Genomic DNA, 17,420 nt, shown 5'->3' with positions numbered 1-17,420 from the left:
CTTCTGATTGCTGTGAAATGCTTGTTGATTGGTGCGAATTGCACATGCCACATGTAGGCTTTGCAATGACTTTTAAAAACAGATGGCCTCACAATGGCGACTACTTAACAGATCGCTCACAGTCAGTCCTACTTGAAGGCAAATCCAGCTATCACACCCTGTTCTCTCAGGAGTGCCCCAAGGCTCAGTACAAGCACCACTTCTATTCCTCATCTATATAAATGATCTCACTGAATCCATCACTAGTACTATAAGACTTTAACTAGTTGCAGTTTCTATGACCAACAACCAACCAATACTATTATATGAATACATATGAGGCTCGTGTGGAGGAATGGGTGTGCCAGGATGGAATGGCTGAATTGTCATTGTGTAGCTAATTGGTGTAGGGCACACGTGAGATGCTCACATGATCCGGGAGACAATTCAGCCTCTACAAATCTTCATTACAAACTCATGTGGTAAACAATCCCACAGCTGTCCATATTTTGACACCCTGAACCCATGTCACATTGACCATACCATGATCAATGGAGACAAATTTAGGTGAATTAAAGGGAGGGACGGTAGGAAAATCAGTTTCCCAACTCACTACGGCTTGTCTGTTGAACGTTGCTAAGTAACCAGTTGGCGGGCGCCTCAATCTTATTCAAAATTCCCACCCACACTATGTTGGCGCACATGACTGCACTGTGTACTGTTGTTCATATTTCCAGATCAACAGTGCTAGCTATATGAATGTAAAACCTTCTAGTTAACACTGTTTAACCTGCAGTTAAACTTGTGTTATGCTGGAGATGTTTTGATATATAGAATAATTAGAACTGAAGCCGATACTATCTGCCTTCAAAATGACTAGAAAATTGGGCAAATACTTGGCAAATGAAGTTCAACCAATCTAAATGTATCCATCTAGCTATAACAAGAAAAAAAACATACATAAAACATTGTTATCAAATCCAGTCAACAAATACAGCAAGCTAAATACCTGGGAGTAGTGATAGATGAACACTTAACTTGGAAGGAACATGTTAATGACATCTGTAGTAAAGCCATCAAAGCAAAAGCCTTCTTACAACGTAATCTCTTCCGGTGTCCAACAACAGTGAAATCCAATTGTTAGTGAGACCTATATTAGAGTATGCTGCGACGGTTTGGTCCCCACACCTTCAATACCAGCAACACCAAATAGAAAAGGTTCAGCACAGTGCTACTCGCTACCTCTTCCCAACAGACTGATTCTATGTATGATTGTTTGTGTGTTTATACTCTTTTTGTGAGTTCTACATAGTAATTAACAACAACAATAACTGTTACACATTACAAGCAAAATAAACTAATCACAGTTGTTCTTGATAACAAATGTATTTCACACAATCAGATTTATCTTTGTGATGCTGTATCATGCTCCTTTGGAAGGAAGAATGTCCACCTATGACAACCAAACATTTGGCATTCTCTGCAATAGTTTTTTGCATTGCTGCAATATATCCACTGTCTTCAATACCATTAGCTGCTGTGATCAATTCATTGTGGTACTCGTCAACTGTTTTGCTGCCATACACAGCATTCAGTGCAGTCTGAAACACTTTAGTTCCTTTACCATCAAATGTATTGTTACTGTTATAGTCAAAATAATTCTCTGATGTTAAGTCACCAAATCTTCCTAAGTCAATAGTCAAGCAGCTATGTGTTATCTCTAGTTCATTAATGACATGTGATATGTTATTTGCACAGTTATAAAAATATTCCAAAATCTTATTTCTTGAATACCCATGAGACACCATTGCAGTTTTTCTGTTTTTTGTTCTAAATGCAACAGCTGAGTACTCATTCAAGTCAACTTTCAAAACTGTTTTAACATACCTTTTGCTGTCTTCAATTATTCTAGAACTAGGATGTATCATAGCAAGAACATTTTTTTCATCATCATATGCTCGCTGAATAATTTGATTGTTTAGTGTAATTCTGTCAGATTGCACTCCACGCCAAACTGAAAACCATAACGTTACACTTCGAATTACATTATCCTCATGATCACTGTCAATTATATATGAGTTGAACTGTTCTAATGTAAGATACAGTTGCTTTTCATTAGTAGCATAAGAAGCAAAACATACAATTTTTATTACCTCAAAGTGAAAATGATTTAGAAGGGACTGTGTAAAGCTTTTAAATTTTTTAAGTTGAGTAATACATCCTTTGTGATTCTTTAGATCCTCATTGATGTATACTCCTCCAGGAGGTACTTCATATACTAGGATAACCACCACAACCTTCCTACTTGCATATCTTATGAATGTATCCCAGATTACCATAGGTGGGATACCATATTTGGCTGTCTCTTTAGTCCAGTATTCCAAGTCAAAATAGTCTCTAAAACGTAATACATTTGCAAAATCAAGGTTTTTAAAACACTCCCTGGGAAATCCAAGTACAGAATTACCAGCAAATGGCTCCACAACACTCAAATTTCCAGACTGGTTTGCCCATTTCTGAAATGACCACATGTTTAGTAATGCATTTGTTTGCTGCTCCCAGTAACTAGTGCAAAGTGCAACTCTCATTGGTGGATGACTAGTAAGTGGTATATATGAATATATCATGAAGATACACACTGTCACCATTGAAACCAGTATCTTTGTACAGCGTCTCTTCATTATTTCCATATCCTCGATTCCTGTCAGAAAATAATAAAATAACGTAACACATACAAGTATGAATAGCCATGTACTACAAAATAAATTTACAAATTTTCAGTATTTAATGAGAATAACAAACATACTTTTATTGTATGGATAGTTAAATGTGACCAGGCCTGTGATAACGGGGCATGTGGGCACAAACTACACCCCATCACTCTACGGGTCATATCTCAGCACTGGAAAAGTATATTTCCATTCTATAACTTGCATCATGATGCCAATTAAATGCTTACTAAGAGCTGAAAATTACAATTCCATAGCATAATTGTACAAAAGTTATGAGTGATGAAAGTGTGAAAAAGTAGGCAAAAATCATGTGCCCACGTGCCCTATTTTTGCAGGCTCGGTCACAAATTATGTTTGCATGATCATGAATTAATAAACTATTAAAAATTTGAACTTGTGAAAGTGTCTCATTTATGTTGCTCAATGTAATATCAAGACACATGGTAGTATGCAGTGCAGCCAAGAAAGTTGGCAACAATATTTCATGCGTGCATAGCTCTATGGCCCCTTCTCTAAAAGCACACACCATTTTAGCTACCTGCCAGGGAGGGTAGGCCTCATAGCAAATTTGATTATATAAGGGGCTTTGATTAATTTTCACACACTTTTTTTCAAAAATTGCTATAAAATGCAAATGTGTAACTCGATTGCCTCGATCCTCGGCACAAATGAAGAAAATATAAAGGCAAACTCACACACTAAGTTTGAATCTGATTAATATTCAAGGAGTTTATGAGTGCTACCAATAGAAATACTAGATTGTTCTAGAACATTCTATGTAGAGCTGAGCGACAGTACAACTATCACTATTCACAACTGATAGTAACTTTTATATCACGATAGTGATAGTATCATGATATTACTACTAGTTATCAAAGACACTACATCACCATGAATAATCCAATTACACACCATGTATCTGCTTGTTTAACATTATATCGGTAAAAACTGTTATGCGTACAGTTGTAATCTTTGTTGTGCATGCTCTACTAAACTTTCACAGTTACCTTAACTTTAACAATATCATGTTTACTTCTTTTTAGACTAAGCACAGATATGCATAATTTATCACGATAGTATGATAGCATACTATCATAATCACGATTGCTACTCACTATCACGATAGTCAATAGATCACAGCTATAGCTCAGCTTTAATTCTATGTATGTTCTATTAGAAGTCTTCAAATATGTGCACTCTATTAGAATATTACAATAATATTACCAAATGTTGAGGTAAACCATGCAATACAATGCATTTATAAGTCTGTCTTCAATGATCATCATCGTGTCTGTATAGATAACAAGAAATGTGGGCAAAAATAAATCTTAGTCAGCCATAGGCTGGCTTTGGAACTAAAGTACAAAAAGAAGTGAAATCTGCACAGAAACAGAGCAATTTCTTGGTGGCCGCACAATTTCTTGGCTGATTTCACTACTTTTTTCATCCAGGCTTTTAAGGCCGGCTGATATTATAAAGAATTTTAAGTTCAGTTGGATCATAGCAAAAAAGTAGCGAAACAAGGAAGGTTGTCTACACCTGCAGACATTATTTGATTGTATTATTTGGCTGGAGACAACCATAGCAACCTGTATAAAGCATGCTTGTACCTTCATCTGTTAAGTTTCAGGAATACCACAGAGGTAATAGTTATGTGTGCCAAATTTGTATAGCATGCTGGCACACGAGCTGACAGCTATACAAGATGCATTTTACTGAGCATGTACAGCACAGGTATGCAAAAAACCGGAAAATTGTAATGGACAAATATGAAATAATTGAACATTTTAGTGCTGACAGTAAACAGATGCAGGCGGTGGACAGGAAACAAAGAATTTAAAATTGGAGTGGCCATATACTAGTGAACACTCAATCCCTAATACAGTCATGTGGGATATATATGAATTACAGATTGGAATGTCCACTATTATATCTATAGGTGTAGGCAATTTTCCTTGTTTCACTACTTTTTGCTATGATCCCTAATTCCCTAATTGAACTCAACATTCCTAATATCTTTTTGCACTTGTTATTACTTTTTGTGTAACATTATTAAGTATGACTGGTAAATCCGCACATACTGCATCAAAAGAAAGAAGGGCACCGGACTCAATGTTATCATGTGAACGAGCGCCCCAACCATTAATTACCAGCTAAAAGTGAAATGGATATTACACTTTGTTTTCAGCTACGTTCAACCATAGATAATACACGTAATAAAGGATTGGCAACGCGCCTATTAAACCTGTAGTGACGTCACGTACAATCCTCGTTACGGTACGTCATCCAGTTAACGCGCCCTCTCACCCGTTACTAAACGCACTAGGCCGCTTCGTTCCTTGTGCCGTAGCAAAGTACTACTCAGTAAATACGTAAAGCTTAGTTCAAATGAATGTACAACTACTAAGGTGAGTATCTGATGTAATAAAATAGTGAAACACACTGTCATTTTTAACCCAACGCAAGATAAGGCCCACTGCTTTATGGCTTTTCTCAGTTTTGGAGTTTTAACAAGGAAACTAAAGTGCTTTTTTCCGAACAATGTATAAAGAATTAATTGTAACCGTTAATAGAGTGGAATGCTTTGTTTTGCGTAGGCGTACCACTTACCAAACTGGTTTGAAGCTGTTTCGTTGTGCTGGGTTTTGGAGTTTTATCGTGGTACTATGTGGAGAAACATCAAGTTACTATTCAGCACAAGAGAGCTCAATGTTATGGTGGTGGAATGCAAATATGTACGAGCTCAAATTCAGATGTGGCATTAGCCATCAAAGTATGTGAAAATGGGGTATAAAAGGTGTAGTGGAATGGAGCATATTATTAACATGAAGGAGCTGTTGGTGGTAAAATATTGTACCATGACTTCAAGCTTAGACAGGGAATAATGAACGTTTTTGGAAATGTAGCAGCTCACAGCAAATACCATCCAGTGGATATCAAGTGACGTCCTTGTGTTCATCAGTGCTGGAAACTGATGTTGTGGACTAACGTCTAGCTAGACTCTGCTATATTATAATAATTGATATAAACAATGGAAACACATCTGAACTCCTAGGGACCACCTGCAGTTCAGATACCTGATAAATGAAGTTTTGTATGAAATCTCTTAAACACATTTGCAAAACATGAAAAAAAAATCATTTAACTTCTCTAATAGAACACTCGCTACTCTAATAAAGCATTCAATGAATTCAAATATTCAGATCAGATAAAAATCACAACCCTAGGAGTCACAAATGACATGGGACTCTCACACACAATCTCAGAAAGAAAATCTTAAAAATTCTGAACTCTGGAATCACATATAAAATCAGTTATTTTTGCTTCTGTCTTGATTATAAGAACCATATGTGACAGACACATCCTTTGAGGCTTCCAGGATGGCTTAGAGTGAGCTAGATAATTGACTGATGGATACTCCATTAATTTATTTGTGCAAAGCACAGCTGCATCTCCATTGAGATTCCTGAGGTCCTGTCAGTTACTCATTTCATGCAATAGTAGCAGTGAAATGATCCTATAGTAAACACCTAGATAAAGATTTATATTATTGAAATTCTAATCAAATACTTGAAATCCCTAAAACATTACACAATTTAGGGATGTTGGTCGAGAGGTCTCTCACTCAGTGAAATATTGATCAAAGTTCAGAAATTTGTCAATTATTTTTTCGAATACTTTCCACATACGGACCTAAAACAACAGCCATTGCAAGATCTACCATGGTTTCTGGAGTAAATACGGCCCCTTGGTATGGTTTCCTACAAACAATTAGCCCCAGGTATAAAAGGAGATTTATTTTCTGAAATATCACCATTGAAACTTGCTGCAATTTTGATAGCCAAATTTCAAGGATTTTCTGAGTGACCGACCCCTGGAATTCCCACACAATACATGGCCTAATGAAACAACACATCACATGTAAACAACATGACGAAAATAGAATGGAGTGTTGAACTCTTGTCCTCCACACACACACACACCCACAGAGCCTAAGCCGGAAGTTGTGTGAAACAATTATTGCCACCCAGCAAACCAACACTGGGATGCCTGTATACCACTCAGGCACTAGAATCTTGTGCAGAATCCTCCTGGGACAGGTCTAGTAATCCACAGGACTGTCCAGGTCTAGATCTCACAGGGAGAAGTCGCAGAACCCAAAGTCACACAATGACCACAAAGTTGAGACAAGGACAGTGAGACAGCATAGACAAGTGGCTAGAGCACTGGCCTGGTAATTGAAAGGTTCCAGGTTTGATTCCCAGTTATGCCAATCTGGTGATTCCTTGAGCAACAAACTTTACTCATATTGCTCCAACTGTATACAGTTGGAGACCTGGTGAGCTGTCATAGCAACATCAGTGGGTACCTGGTGTTTACTGGGGAAACAAATGCCCAATATACACACAATATCCATCAGTCCATTAAAAAAAACACATTGCCACTGGATACATAAGGTAGTATGCTGCTGAAGCCCTATTACGAACAGCCAATTGGATTAAACCCTGGTTTACATAGCCCATCCTTATTATGACCTACTGCAGCTGGCTACCAGGAGCGCATCGAATTTTTCATGATTCGATATTCCTGTGCCACGGTAAATTAAACTCCAACCCCACGACTCACCAAGTTGCTGCCAGCGCCCAAAATCCGCTAGTTGATAGCTCACTACAATCGATACTGGTTACATCTTGGGTTACATGAGTAGCTCCTCTCTACTACTGGATAGCGAAATAACAGCACTGGGAATGATAAAGCGGAGCATTCATTCTGTGGGGTAGCCGTATCTATGACGATAGACGCGCATAAGTTAAGGTCACGCGACCGTAACGAGGATTGTCTAATAGTTACTATGCGTGTTGCCAATCCTTTATTACGTGTATTATCTATGGTTCAACCTGCTACACAGTACTACATTTGAGAAGCATCTCTGCAATCAATCTAGCCACTACAGATAATGTGGATGATTTTTGTTACATATGTAGGGAAGTCATCACATGCTAGCTACCACAAATCAACATCTTTTGTTGCCACCTAAGATAAATCGGACACAAACGAGGTCCATGATGCATGCATTGTACATACTGCAGTATTCCAAAAGGTACCTGTCGGGCTGACACAATGTCAAACAGTGCACGAGCCCGTAGTCTTAGCCACTATTGTGTTTAAGGCCTTAATAAGTAGAGATGCATCAACACTGATATTTTTATCAATAAGGTGGTACTGATTCTGAAGGCATCTTTGGGCTTGGTTATACCTTACCGATACTGTTAAGGTGCCATGAAGGTATTCTTTCTGACCAATATTTTGTGTGAGAAAGTGTAAACCTTCATGATCCCTAATGTACAATTACTTCTGTACTGTGGGGTGAAATAGTCGGTATGCATTCACCTGAGCCCCGACAAAAATATAGTAATATCAAAGGGGTGAACATGTGTTCACTCCCAATGGTTTTGCACTGGAACAAGCATGTTTTCATGCTGTAAACATGTTTGCGTGCCTGAATATGGGATATTTTTAAAGCCTCATAACTCACTTGTTCTTGCCGGCATCAAAGTGCTTTTTTTGATAAACAGTTCCAGCATTTGAAAGGCTTCATAGCACTACTAAATGTTTGAGCAGTTGGCCCTTGTAACAAGAGTTATTAACAAGAAACCAGGGCTCAGGTGAACCAGAACAGACTATAGTGTAAGCCACACCCTTAATTTGTCTTGAGAGAAGAATTAAAATAGGTTTACATTACCACCCAATTGATCCCCTGTGGTTTTGTGTGCCTTTAACAATCTCTATTCCTCAAGTATAAATCAAGTTGTTTTGTTCAACAAGACCTTTATTTTGGTACCGTGTTTTAACAAGTTAATTGATGCCCCAAGGAGATAATTATGACCTAAATTTTGGTCAAATATGTGATGACACTACATGAGGAGTAATACTTATGTGGAAAGCTTCATGGTTTTATGAAGAAGTATATGATTTTTGTGCTGTGCCACTATACTACTAGCTATTAAGGTTACGGAATAGTTTGAAATGCGTGGGCGGAACAAGTTACAAAACCTGCTTTAAACCAAGCAGGGATAAATAATTTCAACAACTGTGTTGTGTTAACAATACAACTAATTGTGCTTGTTTGTTTTTACTGTAGAACAATGACTGTTCTTGGGTGTGCGGTCCACAATAGAGCGATGTTTTATAAAAACGTGCCGCCAAAAACCAGACTAACAGATTACTGAATCCTTATAATTTCAACTCAAGTGACTAAACAACTAAAATATCTAGGTCCTGTGGAAGCGACTTTAAGTTACTGGTTGTATAGACATTTTATTGAACTTTCAATAGTTTTTTCGAATGAAACAAGCTCTTTGAAGGCTTGTAACTGAGTCACTGGGAAGAAACACGCCAAAAACGCTTCCGCAAAATTTAATATACAGTATCACTATGCCCCAGAAATACCCATAGAGCCTACAGCTTTTGCTGTATTTGGTGGCGGAAAAACATGGTAGTGACAGCTGGAGCTGAGCAATGTACTGTATGTGTTACTACAACAAATTGTAGTGTTCCACCTGCCTCAAACTACACTGTAGCTACATAAAAACATTAAATATGAAGGGCTTCACCTTCATTTAAAACTTTTCACACTGCTAGACTGGTTTTATAGGCTTCTCAAAAAGAATCGATAGGCATTCAAAATTTTGAATGATTGCCCGTGACTATACCGTCACCTTAACAAAATCAAAAAATTTAAAAGGAAGTACGGATCAGTATATGTGACCGGATTTGCAAAAAGGTACCTTTCCCACACATTTGACATACCAGCTAATAAAATGATGTAACACTTGACTCCTTATACTGATTAGCTTGCTCTAAGTATCAAAATGTAGCCAGATACTGTAGCTACATTCACTGAAATTTTTAAGCAATTATATGCCATGATCAAAAAGTTATGAAGCTTTAAAGTTGAAAAAATGGGTCAAATTTTGTGTGTGGAAAAGGTACCTTTTCGCAAATCCGGTCACATATGCTATTATAGAACTATGCGTGGGCGAGATCAAAGGAAAAAGTGTACTTTAAATTTTATTAAGTACACTCTCAGCTGGCTAACAGTGCTTCATCGACCACAAAGAGTGCTTTATTGCACCACAAAGAGTGCTTTATTGAACAAATAAAGCACTTTGCGGTGCAATAAAGCACTCTTTGTGGGCAATAAAGCACAGTTGCCCATGTGCTCTAATGCAGGCTTATAGCCTGCGGGGCCAGTGTGACTAATCACCCAAGCCGGTGAAGGCTGATAGCCTCGCCGCGCTGAGTGATCAATCACCCCAGCCAATATGAGTTCCACCATTGGATTGCTTTTATAGACATACCTAAATGCTTCAATGATGGGTGGGAGAAGGTAACGTTGCTGTTACGTTTGTTAATGTAAACGGACAAGTCCTGGAGATATCACGGAAATATTTTACTATGTGACTCACAATAGAATTGATTGTGGGTTGCGAGCAAAACCTGCTAAAAGACGCAATGAGCGTCCACCATGCCAAACTATGGTGAAATACGCGTGAGTTACTTTGTTAAACTAGTTGTGTTTGTTCAGGCTGCTAATAATTCGTGCAACGCATGTTAATTACGAGTCCTAGTGTATGGTGAAGCTACACGACTAGAAAGTTCCACGAAGCCGAGTGCTTTATTAGCATTGAGGCCAAGCGCCGAGTACTTTTTTTTTCATATAGCACGAGCAAGGCTATGCTTTAAATGATTTATGGAACTTTCTAGTCATGTAACTTCACCATACACTAGGACTTGTAATTAACACGCGTTGCATGAATTATTAGCAGCCTGAATAACACACAACTAGTTTAACAAAGTAACTCATGCGTATTTAACCATAGTTTGGCATGGTAGATGCTCATCGCCTCGATGTTAATAAAGCACTTGGCGAAAGCATCAAGTACTTTATTGTTCATATAGCACTCGCGGCTATGCTTTAACATATAGTTTAACGTATGGAAAAAAGCTTTAAAATTTTACAGCTGAAATGAGAATGATCCATGCAACAAAAAGTAAGTCCAACAAGATTAGATGGCTGCTTGCTAAAAGGAGACAAATTTTAATGCCTACATTTGGCTAACATATTGAAATGGGACTAGCTAGCTATACCAAATTAGCCAAAAGTAAGCATTAATATGTGTATCATTTTAGCAAGTAGCCATCTAATCTTGTTGGACTTGTTTCCTTACTTTCTGTTGTGTGGATCATTCTCATTTCAGCAGTAACATTTTTACCATACTTCTTAGCATTTATGTGCATTATATCGATCCCTACTTCCTTTAAAATTTTTTAAAATAGCTAGTTTGTTCACTTTTTATATCTAGCTTGTTAACTACATATATTAACAATCACAACATTTCATAAGAATTTCAACACTACAGTAGTGCACAATGTCTATAAAATTAATGTTCTGTAAGTAATGCGCTGTAGCAAGGTGGTGTCACATAGGTACGCACTGAACCATGGTCAAAGTTTTTACCAACTGAAATTTCATGGTGACCTTTGACTAAGAATGTACATGTTTCAATCTTTGACCTGTGACTTAGCGATGATACCTGTGACTTAGAGTTTGACCATGGTCGCAGACCTACCTACAGCAAGTGTCTGTGTGTGCATAGAGAGCATTTTCAACACGTGATCTTCAATACGTAATTTCAAGTTTCGCCTACGAGTCCACCATATTGGTGAATCACTGAACTGGTGAACCGTGTAATAGTTCACCCAGTGTATCATATTTATAGTATTCTTCTGGCAGTGAAGAGAACTCATACTAGAAGTGGAAGAGAAGTACACCTCTGACAATTCTTTAGAAGGTTGATTAATAACTGCACGAAGGAGCAGACTAAAAATAGAGCCATTCAACAGGAAAGTTCTTATCTTAAAGTACTCTGGACAAGTTTCATTACTCTGTGTGCTGTTGTTACTGGCACGTGAAAGGTATTGGTTACTGGCTGGAGTACCGCCCAGGATTAAACTCAGCAGACACACTGTAGCTACTGTGTGAGTGGTTCAGGCTCAGATTTTCAGTAAGATATGAGTACTGTTTGTCATTGTAAATGTTATTGCTAATTTTCCATGATAAAAAAATGCTTAGCTATGATGTTCTATGATTCTTAGGTCCATTGTATATGTAGCCATGCAGCTGTCACCTCAGTGCACATATTGCAATTGAGATTGCCAAAAGGAAGACTCTGGGAGGTGTCTTTCACAGATCTTGCAATCAATGCTATACTTTAAGTATTACTACTGAGGTATTGAGACTGAATATGTTCTGTTTTTATGTTTGATATTTTGAATTGTTCCGATGCATGGCTGTTTCCTATAACAAAACAACAAATCTTACAAACTATATATATATATATATAAATGCGTGGACTGATCCATCTGTTGTTAAAAATAAAAATACATACATAGATTTTCTATACATCTACTCTATCTAGTCTACTACTATAATTTTGTAGATGATCATGACGCTTGAGTTTGCATGCAGGTCACGGTGTGCAGAAGATCTTACCTGGGTGTTGTTGTTGCTGGACAGCAACCTAAAATGGACACAGCATATCAACATGACCACTGCAAAGGAAAATACCTTTTACAAATGTAACATAGCAAAATGTCTGGTCTCTAGCAGTTAAATGCTATTTTTATAATACATTTTTTGTTCCATTCTTGAATATTCCCGTATAGTCTGGTCTCCATACCATGACCATAAGAGATGGTAAGGTTGTTGCGAGTTGTTGCTGAACAACTACAATAGAATACAGAAATGTTGAATGAGTTTACCCTTTACTCAAACATTGAACTGCATTGTAGCACTCATTATTACTACACACAGAATGCTGACTCTTAGGGTACCAAGAAACAGGTGTCTAACACAAGAAATTTTCTCAAGATTCTTTATAATGAATGGCACCTTCGTGCTCATTAATCAACCTCCAAGCCTTCTAAAGCACTGCTAAAGTTGCAATTCTCTCCCACAGCAACTATGATTTCTCTCCACTGCCAGAAGAATAATATAAACAGAACATACTGAGCAAACTATTACACAGTTCACCGGTGCTTGGTTCACCAGTATGGCAGACACGTAGGCGAAATTTAAAGTTAGATCACATGTTGAAAATGCATTACCATAGTACAAGGGGGTGGCTCCCCAGTATATTCTGTACTCCAATCTTTGTCCTGGGTCAAAGTGGTCAAACTCGAAAAATAAGCTTTGATCTTTGACTTATGCAACCCATGCTTGATTCTTGGCTGAATTTTTGTAAATTTTCGTAAAATTACGGTTATGTTCTAATTCTACAAGTATCAATTGTGGTATATATGCACCTTACAACGAACTTATCTTTTGACCTACTGCAAATTTCTTGCTTGACTTTTGTTTTGACCAAGGACAAAGATCAGACAACAGGATATATTGGAGTGCCACCCCCTTGATAGTCTGACATAGCCAGACCCTCGGTGTAAGGCGAGGGTCTGGTGACTCTAGCATACAAGACTTGTGCAGCTAGAGTTTAACCTAATTATATTCACGGAATCCTCAACGATATCCACAACATCACCTTGAATATTATTAAGAATCCTGAGAAACGCCCATTACAGCCTGATGAATAACATCATGAGCAAATGCTGCAATCTGATTGGTGCTGCACATATAGAGGCAGCTGCACAAGTCTTGTATGCTAGAGTCACCTACGGCGAGGGTCTGGCTACACCAGACTACCCCCTTGATGCTACCTTGCTGTAATGCAGTAAAACTGTGATAAACAAACACTGCAATGCTTTATTTTGTATTGCTCAACACTTGTTTCATGCCCACAAAAGCACGAGCACTTATCTATCATCTCTAATCGAATTTTTAAAAAATCTCTAATTGATAAGCCCCTGCGTTAAGAGTTTTTATAATCTACCTTACGCAAGGAAATTTTGACATCAAAAAAATTGACGAATTTGACAAATCGGTTTAATTCGTCAAATTTAAATTCGTCAAATGTTTATAAGCGCCCTTAAAAGTACAGGTTTTGCCTACAATTTCTGGATTTTCGTCAACATTTTATTCGTCAAATCTGCTGAAGTCTGAATTCGTCAAATTTTTCTTACGTCGAAATTTCCTTGCGTACGGTACACGAGACTATGATGGTTCCACTGTGGTTCTCTCTCACAATTGAATAAGTCAATGACAACTTGCCTTGTGAAGCAGCGAAACTGAATAAATCCCGACAACACATTGTGTGGATATCTGTACTCCGCAATTTTTAAATAATCGAGTCCATTCCATTTTACACTTTGTACAAATAATTAACAACTTACAGGATTTTCTCTCCTTACCGGTATACTACGTCAATTTGGCAGTCAACCCTTATCGCCCCACAGGGGCATATCCAGGATTTTTATATTGGGGTCTCCATCAGTAAGAATATAGGCAGCTATACAGTTTAAAAATTGTGTAATATGAGCGATATTCGCAATGACGTTGTGATTACAAAATTTGATGTCATAATTGACAAAATGGCCGTGTTAGTGCGGGGGCTATAGAGAATTTGGCACACAGTATTCGAAATGAATGTTGTCTGTAGTTTTTTACACATGCAATGACAAGATAGTAAAGGTAAGAAGTAGCATAGATACTATACTAATAACACGGGATTGAAAGCTCTGTTTCACGTGCCGTCACTCCTCATTGTACCGGAAGTAATTAATTTGACGGTTGTGTCATGTCATTAGCTATGTTGTTGCTATCTTGGTTTCTATGCTTTATTATCACAGGACGGGATTTGACTCTTCCACGAGCTGTAAGTTGGTCCATACAAAACAAAGAACTGTAATTGTTACACTAAGCCACAATTGAATCACTTAGCTTCGCCATAATTTCAGGAATTGTCTGGAGGACACTTAGAAATACCCGAAACAGGTACACAAACTATGTCACTTGTCATTTGGTTAACACTAAAAATCTTCTGGAAAAAGCGTTGAACTGTACCAACATGCGGCACAAGCCATTTGGAATTGTCTGTACTTTAATACAATAGACTTGGCAAAGAGTACAAAACACAGTTTCGTAGTGTTCCCCGATTTACATTGTGCTACAAGACAGTTTGAGCTTAATTGCACAGAAATACTCGCTCATATATCATCCTATACACTTACCTCTGTTCTTCACCACCCTTAGCTAAGTTGGTATTGAAACAACCAGACTTTTGTAGCCTTCACCAACTGAAAGGGAAGTTCACAAAATTACGAGAAGTGCTTATTTGGAATGTACATGCTATATTGAGTCCGCGAACGGAGCTTTCACTCCCGTGTTATTAGTATAGTATCTATGGAAGTAGTACAGGCACCGTGACAGTGCAAAATTCGCTTCAACAAGGAAAGCAGACCAAAAAATCTTAATTCGCACGCAAATAGGCTTATTAGTATTGTATTATATTAGGCATTCCGGTATCCGAGATTTTTAAATAAAAAAATTCTCCGTATATTCCCCAATAGAACCCTGGCAACTCGTGTTTAACTTGGTATTGCTCGATAGTGCGAGCTCCAATGAGGATGAAAATCACTATGGGGTTTGTCCACACACTGATCATCATGAAAATCTTAGTTTTGTTGTGCGCATTACATATAAGTAAGTTTTGTGCTGTTTTGTAATCTTTTCAAGCCCGGTAATGTATGTAGAATACTCTTAAAAACGTACTGTCGGATGGAAGGCAGTCACTGGTGCTTACTTTAAAGTGCATAGTTACTTCGCTAGGGTTAGCGATTTTCAGCACCAGAGCAATTTTCTGATGGCTGTGTCATCAGCTCAAAAATACAACCACTTCAGTTGGCATAACAATGCCGTAATTGAAACCACCACTCCACCTTAGGTATTGTTGCATCATTGTGACACCTCCACTTTAGTTGTTTACCTTTATAAGTTGTTAACTTGATGCTTTACTTACTTGAGGTAGCCACTTGCCTATGGGTATACATCATTGTATTGAGAAGTGTGCAATAGGTGAAACATATTTGCTCACCACAAAGCATGGAAAGGTCACCGAGATGCAATAAGATCTGAAGTTACTCCCAGTACATGTACAAACCTGCAGCTAGATACAACTGCAGTTTCAAGGCCTATTGAGCATATAAAAAGTCCATTTTTCCAAAATTTAAAAATCGGGCTTGAATGCCTAATTATATAGGGTAAGTGCGCCTAATTCCGGACAGTTCCTAACTCCGGACACTTCCAATGTTTGGCGTCATATCTACAAAACTATCTACAACATTTACTTGAAATTTTAGGCGATGAATGCTTCATATACAATGATACTGTAATCCTAAAATCAGCTTAAAATTTCTGCTAGTTTTTCTAAACGAGGTGATTATTTATTGCCGTGTGTGGCAAAATTATCAAAAATTCTTCGATAATCGCTACTTATTCCCAAACTCAAAGAGCTATCTGGCTGATTTTTATATAGTACAGAGGGACAACTATGACGTACCACTGTACCAAGTTTCATTTGCAAACAATCAGCCAAACACTTGCTATGGACGATTTTGTAAGAGTCAGTTTCATTGAAGCTGCATAAATATTTGCGTAAATACACCTAGATTTGAAATACTCATAACTCGGCAACAAAAGGTACTATGACTCTCAAAATTGAGCATGAGGTGTGCAATAGATGCACGTTTACGTGGTGGTGTTTAAAATTCGAAATCAACTTCTTAAGTGCTGTATCAGGCGTGATAAAAAGTGTCCGGAGTTAGGAGCATGCACGAAATCTACACATAGTTGAATATTGGAGTGCAGCTCCTCGACGGATGGAGATATTTTGATGAAACTTGCAGGACTGATGCACCATAGGATAGGCTTTATCGCCATATTTTAAGGATTGAGAAATTCGCTTGCATGGAGGAGATAGAGCACCGAAAGCAAAAACTGTCCGGAGTTAGGCGCATTTACCTTAACCTTATTCGAATTTATAAACGCTATCATAGGGGAAACACCATCCATGTGCAAAGTCCCCACGCTACGGTGGCCATTTTGTTTTGTGACATCACAGGTAGGTATAGTCTGGCGCCGCCCGCCCCTTCGCAAAAAGTAAGGGTCTGGTGAAATACAAATACCTAATCATTTCAAAAGGAATTCAATTAGACAGCGCACGTAATGCTTGTTACGTCAGATGATTGCACTTCAATTCGAACAAAAGTATTGTGTTGCCAAGGCGATTTCTGTGTGAACGTCATTGGCATGCACTAATTGGCTAGCGCCGAATCTGGGCGCTAGAAATGATTTAGTATCTGTATTTCACCAGACCCTTACTTTATGCGAAGGGGCGGGCGGCGCCAGACTAAGGTAGGTAACGCACGCAACGTCAAGAAACGCAAGATATCGCTCATTATGTAGTTAGCACTAAACTACTAAGCAATAATCAATAAGGCAAATAGTACATTACTATAATATATGTACCTTCTCTTTGTTTGAAAAAAAGCTATCTATCATCACCTGTTACTCGTTAGAAGGCGTTTCCATGGTAAACTCAAAACCCACAATCGATTATAACAATACTCTAATTAAAGTGCAATCGACTTGTGTGCTGCTGTGAGTAATAGTGAGACCAGGGGCGGATCTAGGGGGGTTTCTGAGGTTTCCAGAAACTGAGCAAGTGTATTCAGGTAATTAAATTATATTTTACA

General features: G+C 38.0%; 1 protein-coding gene across 1 annotated transcript; it reads right to left on the bottom strand.

Annotated features, from left to right (window-relative positions):
• Nucleotides 1–1,267: 1,267 nt before the first annotated feature.
• On the bottom strand, nt 1,268–17,220 carry LOC136250474 (uncharacterized). Its single transcript, XM_066042684.1, has 3 exons — nt 17,194–17,220; nt 12,268–12,295; nt 1,268–2,680 (listed from the first exon to the last, which is right to left on the bottom strand). Exon 3 carries the CDS (start codon nt 2,667–2,669, stop codon nt 1,341–1,343), a length of 1,329 nt encoding a protein of 442 aa, XP_065898756.1. The 5' UTR covers nt 2,670–2,680; nt 12,268–12,295; nt 17,194–17,220; the 3' UTR covers nt 1,268–1,340.
• Nucleotides 17,221–17,420: the final 200 nt, after the last annotated feature.

The sequence above is a fragment of the Dysidea avara genome, chromosome 1 (genome assembly GCF_963678975.1).
Source record: "Dysidea avara chromosome 1, odDysAvar1.4, whole genome shotgun sequence".
Lineage (NCBI taxonomy): Eukaryota > Metazoa > Porifera > Demospongiae > Dictyoceratida > Dysideidae > Dysidea > Dysidea avara.
Note: the sequence above shows the minus strand (reverse complement) of the source record. Positions and strands in the feature narration are given on the sequence as shown.